This window comes from Platalea leucorodia (assembly GCF_965183815.1).
Source record: "Platalea leucorodia genome assembly, chromosome: 8".
Taxonomy (NCBI): Eukaryota; Metazoa; Chordata; class Aves; order Pelecaniformes; family Threskiornithidae; genus Platalea; species Platalea leucorodia.
In genome coordinates, this window is record NC_138830.1 from 20778382 (window position 1) to 20785721 (window position 7340).

The following is a 7340-nucleotide window of genomic DNA, read 5'->3' on the forward strand; positions in this document are numbered from 1 at the left end:
AGAAAATGTCAAATTTCCACCAAAATATATGGTTTCCATGTATAAGTTATATTAGGTTTCCATAATTAATAAAAACCTGTGTAGTACTGGTGGTATTCTTCATGATAAGTTCCAGTTTAAAATAACAATCTCTATTTTGCTTCTCAGTTTCCTAAGTCTGTCTCCATATGTTAACTGCTTCTTTTTTCTTCTTCTTTTTTATTTCAAGGAAATATTTTAAATATGGCAGAAACTAAAACCTTCCAGCTTGAAGCAGCCTGTGCTCTCACCTTTTTCTTTGCCGTAATCTGTTGGGTTGATGCAGCTTCCTTCCAGCAGCATCAGCTGCTTCAGAAAGATCCAGACTATGTAATGAAAAACTTACAAAGGTTCCCAAATCCTGATATGATCAAAGCTTTGGAATACATAGAAGATCTTCGCAAGCAAACTAACAAGGGAGAAAGCAGCCCTGATTACAACTCTTATCAAAGTGTCCCGTATCTCCTGCAACAGAAAGACAGCAAAGATCAGGTTCACCTGCCAGATAATGTAAGGGATTCTTTGACTGAAGATGAGTCCCAATGGGTTAAGGTAATGTTGGAAGCTTTGCGGCAAGCTGAGAAAGAGTCAAAAGCTGGCCCAAAGGAGAATAAACCTTATGGTCTGAGTTCAGATAACAACTTTCCAGCTGGAGTAACTGATGATTATGAGGCTTACAAGTGGCCTGAGAGGTGGCAAAAATATCTGAAAATGCCACTTGGGCACTATGAAGACAGTTCAAGAGACAGTCCTTTCAAGCGTACTAATGAAATAGTGGAAGAGCAATACACACCCCAAAGCCTTGCTACGTTGGAGTCTGTGTTTCAGGAGCTGGGGAAGATGGCAGGACCTAGTAACCACAAGAAAGAAAGGCTGGATGAGGACCAGAAATTGTATACAGATGATGAAGATGATGTATACAAAGTGAATAACATTGCCTATGAAGATGTGGTTGGAGGAGAAGATTGGAATCCCATAGAGGAAAAAGTGGAAAGTCAAACCCAGGAAGAGATAAAAGATAGCAAAGAGGAAATTGATAAACATGAAGAGGAGATTGATGATGAAATGAAAAGATCAGGGAAACTCAGCTTCCTTGAGGATGAAATAAGAAGAGACAATAAAGATCAAATGTCAGAGGACATTTCAAAGCTAATGAATTATTACCTGAAGAGGCTGATGGGCGGTGCTACAAATAGGAAATTAAGGACTGGAGGAGATCTTGAGGAAAAAAGAGCACCCACGTTTTTGGATAAGCAACTCGATCCTCAGTCTATAGCTCAGCTGATAGAAATCTCAAGGAATTTACAAATTCCTCCTGAGGATTTAATAGACATGTTGAAAGCTGGAGAAAAAAAGCAGCTTCAGAGTGAAAGGTTGGAAGCCGAGCAGGAAGCAGAATTCCCAGAAGACCTCGACGAGATCGCTGAAACTAATCTAGGACAGAGCGACATATTTAAAAATAATGTAAACTCTAAAAATGGGTACATGAAGCAGCCTCTTAATGTTATTCCAGAAAATCTACATGAAGACCTCAATATTGAAGATATTGTCAGTCTTCTGGGAACTGACAATTTAGCTAATCAGAATCCCTCCTACTTACTAAATCGTCTTAATCAAGAAAATGATTTGCCAAGATTGCCTTACATTCCCAGAAGACTGAAAGGACACCCATTTCCTAAAGCTGCCTGGATGAACGATTTGGAAAGGCGACAAATGGAGTACGAGAAACTGAATGAGAAGGATGAAGAGCTGGCCGATTACTTGGCAAAGGTGTTAGCAAAATATCCTGAAGTTATCAATACGAACCAGGTGAAACGAGTCCCGGTTCCAGCTTCTGAAAGTGACTTGCAGGAAGATGACCGGCTGGAGCAGGCCATCAGGGAGCACCTAAGCCAGCTGGGACCACAGGAGGCCGCAAAGTTGGCTTCGCTCAGCAAAAGGCTTTCCATAGCTGGGGAAACCGATGACACGCAAAACAGGCAGTATCTGGATGAGGATATGCTAGCAAAGGTGCTAGAGTATCTAAAACAGGAGAAATCAGAGCTTGAAAGAGATCACATTACTAAACGGGCAATGGAAAATATGTAATTGTTCCCCAAATATTATTTCTCTTCGATGTGTTGACTTCTATCCCAATTCAGTTGTGATTTCTTCCCGCTCTCCCACTAAACAACCTATGGTAGACTTACTTACCATGGAACAATCTGCATATCTTTCTCAGAGCTGTTATATTGTTTATTGATATACTTATATATGTTATAAATTATGGGGCAAACAACAAATTGCTTCGAGTGTTTTAAGAAACAATTTAATGAAATCAAGTAAAACTATAATATGTAAACAAATGACCTTTGCATTGTTAATAAAACATGATAAATGAAGAGTGACAATTATAATTTGAAATTTTTAAGATTAATTGGATTATTTTGTTACTGTCTGTAGTGTTTTTTGTGGAGTATTGAATAAAAAATAAAGCATTATATATATAGTTTTATTTAAAAGGCTTTTTCTATTCAGTGTTTTATTGTTGATGAATAAATTATTTCTGGAAAAGAGACTGTGTTTCTTTGTGGCAGTTGATAAAGTCATAGTAATTTGAAATGGACATATGTGTTTTACTTCTACAGACAATTCTTCTGAAGCCTACTATTTTACTGTAGAATAAGTTGGTAGCTTATACTTCTGGTTTTTCTGGGCTGTAAGAACACCGACTGTCATTATCTTTAAGGGCAGTGCGTACCTGAAGAGCTTGCTGAAGTCAACCAGGGCAGCAACTGCATCACCTTTTTTGAAAATTGGGCCCCCCCCATAATTAATGATTATGTATCTCTTGGCAGTGGGAGGAAGATAAATGATCTGTCCAGCTAAGGCTATGGTGAAGCACTACAAAAATACAAAATTGAACCTTTGTATGTGAGTAGCAGCAGCTTGGGGAAGCTCTGACGAAGTAGATGGGAAGCAGATGGGTTCCTTGCCATCCCTTATGATGGCTACCATGAAGAAAGAGACAGGCTTCAAGGCAAGGCAAGCCCTGTAGGTAACATCACTTTTTTGTCTAATGAAAATATTATTTCCCATTTCATGAAATGGCCGTTACAAGTATACACAGAACCTTTATTATTCCCTACATTACCTGGACACTAGAAATGTCTCTTGAGCTTCTGTTAAGACCTGCAGTGGATGTTCTGGAAAAGCCACGGCTCTTTTACAGAACAAAATGTGCTTGTGTAACTCTGTGAGTCAGACATGATTTTCACTAGGCCAGCTCAGGCATAAGCATTTCCAGGATTATCATTTAAAAGTGGTTTCCCCTGTGGTATTCTTCAGCAACTCATCTCTGCTAAGTGGGATGGGGATGATTTTTGGAGAGGCAATGTCTAATGAAGCAAGGTACAAAGGCTGCAGAAGTAAGACTTCATCTTCAGTGTCACCATTACTCTGAGCATCACAGATGACAGGAGTTCAGTCAGAGCTCTTGCTTTGGGCCACAGCAAAATCCTTCGGTTTCCTGTTACTTGGATGAGTCGAAACATTAAACACAGAACTGAAAAAAATACCAGAGTTAAATTCACTTTTATAAAGAAGGAGAAACCTGTTGCCATTCAATATGCACTTGCTTGTCACACTGGTAACTTGGAATCACTATTTTTTGCAAAACAAAATTGTGCCTTAAAAAATAACAATTTTTATCACCTTGATTCCTAATACTGTTATTTGCCTTGAATACTGCTGCCTAATACAGTTATTCACCCTGAATACTCTCCTGCAATCCTCACAGTCCAGAAAATTTTCTTTTGGTCAAATCAGTAACATTTAATACTTAAATATGTAATAAGTAAAAGTGAGGGCGAATCATAAAAACATAGAATCATAGAATATCTTGAGTTGGAAGGGACGCATAAGGATCATCGAGTCCAACTCCCTGCTCTGCAGAGGACTACCTAATACTAAACATATGACTAAAAGAGCATTGTCCAGACAAGAGCACGGAGAATTAAATGAAAGTTTGCTGTTTTCAGTGAGCAAGTTTAATAATTTTATACTTGCCTTCCAAGGTCATATTTTAACAGGAGACTGTATTTTCTGTGCTTATTCACATGCGCACACACACACAGAGTAACAAAGCCTAACTCCATAGCCAACTTGCTAGACATTTTGTTGGTTTTTTTTTTTTTCCAAGGCCATAGTTAAATGCCTTTTCTTTTCTTTTCTTTTGGGAGAAAAGAATTAACTCATAAATATTTTCATAAAAGGAAATAACGGGCAGCCAGCGAAGCACAAGGCCGTGTGAAGGCCTGTGATGCCCGCCGGACACAGGCGTTGTGCCGCAGGCGAGCGATGCTGGGAGGGGACCCAGCAGCCGGTGCCACAGCGTTGGCTGTGCACACCTCTGGCTCCCCAGGTGTAGCAAGGGCATCTTCCCAACCACTTCATCTCACGCACCAGGTGAGGAACAGTTTGTCAATCTCTGCAAAACATCTCTCACAGAAGAGTTTTTTGGAAAAGCTGGCTGCACGGGCTCTGCTGCCATCCAGGGACAACGGCCTCTTGGGAGTAGCCTGTTGTGCCATGGCTGAGCTCAGTGCTGGACCGAGGTCTCCATGATGGTGACACAGAAGGACTCGTGCTCCTGCAGCCTCCCAAGCATGAATTCTCATCTCCTGGACTTGGCTGCAACCTGCGTGCTGCAGCGTGGGGCTGCCACCGCAGAGCAGCAGGAGCTCATGCAGGGCCTTGGGCACTCAGCGCTTCGATGGAGGCATACAGCGGTTGCAAGCATGCTGTTCAACACACTTAGCAAACACCATTGAGATAGCAGACTAAATAATTAAAAATATCTTTAGCAGGGCTTGGGCAAAGCTCACTGAAGACAACAGTAATCTTCTCCCTGACTCTTGCACAGACCCTGAAACAGCACATTTCTCCTGCCTCAGATGGCTCAAAGCATGAGCAGGATATCAAGGCGGCTCCGAGTGTGTTTTCTTGTGTTTCCTTTATGTAGCAGTAGCGTTAAAGCACGTGTGTGTACGTGTGCCCTCTGCCCCCAGCTCTGGGCAGGTAATAAAGTCACATATCAAAGCTAACACCTTGCACCACATGTGCTACCACACAGCCATGGTACAGCGCATGCTGCTGTTTTTGTCCTCATGGCTAAAACAGGTATGAGTTCATCTATTTTTTTTCACAGTGAAAATTAAAACTGCATTTTTTTTCCCTTTTGCTGCCCTTCTTTCTTTCAATGGTGGCATACAATGGTGCTTTAAAAAGGAGCTTTTCCATTTCCCCCCGCAATGGCTGCCGAGTCACAGGCTCAGAGGAGCATCCCGCTAGCCCCTGCGATGCAGGGCTGAGAAACACGTTGCTATGGCAGCCGGGAGGCAGCCGTACCACCTCCCAGCAGCGCATCACAGCGCTGAGGAAACGAAGATGAAGATGCTTTGAAGTGCAAACCTTCACTTATGCTTTGTCTTAAAATTGCACTCAGATGGCCTCCACCACAACCCAGCCAGCCCTGCCGTAGGTCTTTGCACTGCGCTGTGATGCACCTCTTTCCCTTGAGCTGATACTTGTGGCACCGCAGTTCCCCTAATGCCACCGAAGGTCCCCAGACCTGACGGCCTTCATAAGGGACTTGGCTCAGAGTGTATTCGATATTCTCTTCAAGTGGAAAACAAAACCATCAGGCAGTGGGGTTTATGGTTTAAAGGGCTTTGGGTTTTTAAAAGTCAATGTAAAAGGTTGACTGTGTCAAAACAATGATGTTTTACAGCAGGTATGTTAATGTAGCATGCTATTATTATTCCTGTCTCTTTAGCTGATCTCATTCCTTTCAAAAGAATGATTCCAGCAAAGGGATAGAGGTTCCCAGATCCCTGTTTCAGCTATTATTCCTTGAACATATACCAGGCAATAATATATCTAGTTTACAAGGTGTGCGGAGGACCTAGAAGAGATACCACACAGAAGAAACATGGTCAAGCATGACTGGTGGTAGTTTTAAGTTCCTTAGCTTCATTCCCCTCCTACCACAGCCTGTAGCACTCCCTTCCCCTGGGCTACCCAGGCCCCGAGCTGACCAAAGCCCTGGGAAGCTGCTTGCCATAAACGCTGCCTCCGGGCTCTTACTCAAGGAGAGCTCAATGAACATTTTGGATACCAGAATGACTTTGGATCTAAGGAACCAGAGGTACAAACCTATGCATAAAAGGACAGATTCTGTCAGAGACTGTGTAGAAGAGGAAAGAAGCTTTGGAAAACCCAGACCTTGGGATGAGTATCATCTACATCACTTTTTAGAAGACCATCTCACTTACGGGATGTGCAAGCCATTAGGGACTTTGTTGTTTGTGGTTCATCTTCATAAACAAGAAAAGGGATGTTGAGCTTGAAATAACAGAATTGCACACATTCTGTATAACAGAACTACATGGAAGTTTCAAGCTGATTTCAAGCTAAAAAGTCACATTGATACACTTTCCTCGTCTAGCCACAGAAAGTAGACAGCTAATCTCCCTGTGAAGTACTTTATTTCTAACAAACGAATCTCCAACTCCATTTTGAAATGAAATGAAATGGAATGAGCAAATATTAAATAGGCAGCACCCTCTTGGTAGCTGTAGCTGCCTCTTGCTATGTAAGCAAATCTCCTGCAGAAGAGCAGATAGTTACACCTGAATATGCAAGACAGCATTATCAAATTGTACATCACAACATGAGATCTGCTCCATTAAGCCGCTCCAGAGCGGCCCCCTGCAGAGGGGCTGTGCAGTGCTTAATTGTTCTTAATAGCCACAGCCGCTTCTGCTTTCATTTGGCTGTGTTTTATGTTTTCCTTACGAGTGTAGTGGGACAAACAGTCATGTTGTTAATAATGCACACAGAATACATAATCCATAACAGATACACTATCAAGCTTATTATTATAATTATATTCAAAATAAAGTGTCCACCCTGCAATTTTTACTCAGGCAAAGTAAGGAGTAGATTTTTAATTTCTCTTTTGTGCTATGATTTGACAGCATCCCAGATGCAGCTGGTTTGTACTCTTTGTTTATCAGTGGCTTTTGTCCAGCAAAGAAAAATGTTTCTGCTCACATCTTCCTCTCGAAACCTGCAGTAAGCTTCATCATGTCCTCATATTTAAGGTCCTCCCCAACAAACAGATTGAACAGAAATTCTGCATTTGGTCTGAATATAACAAGCTGCTGAACACCTTCTTTAAGGCCCAAGGGAGTTCTTCTTTGTACATATACCAGAATTCATTGTATTGGTATCCATAAGAGTTAATACTTTTTTGTTTTTTCATTAATTCACATGCTACT

At 41.5% G+C, this 7340-nt stretch overlaps 1 protein-coding gene across 1 annotated transcript; it reads left to right on the forward strand.

Moving 5' to 3' along the window:
- Window positions 1–222: 222 nt before the first annotated feature.
- On the forward strand, window positions 223–2106 carry SCG2 (secretogranin II; the record flags this gene model as incomplete). Its single annotated transcript, XM_082320912.1, has 1 exon — window positions 223–2106. The coding sequence occupies one exon, from the start codon at window positions 223–225 to the stop codon at window positions 2104–2106; it is 1884 nt and encodes a 627-aa protein (XP_082177038.1).
- Between the last annotated feature and the right edge of the window lie 5234 nt (window positions 2107–7340).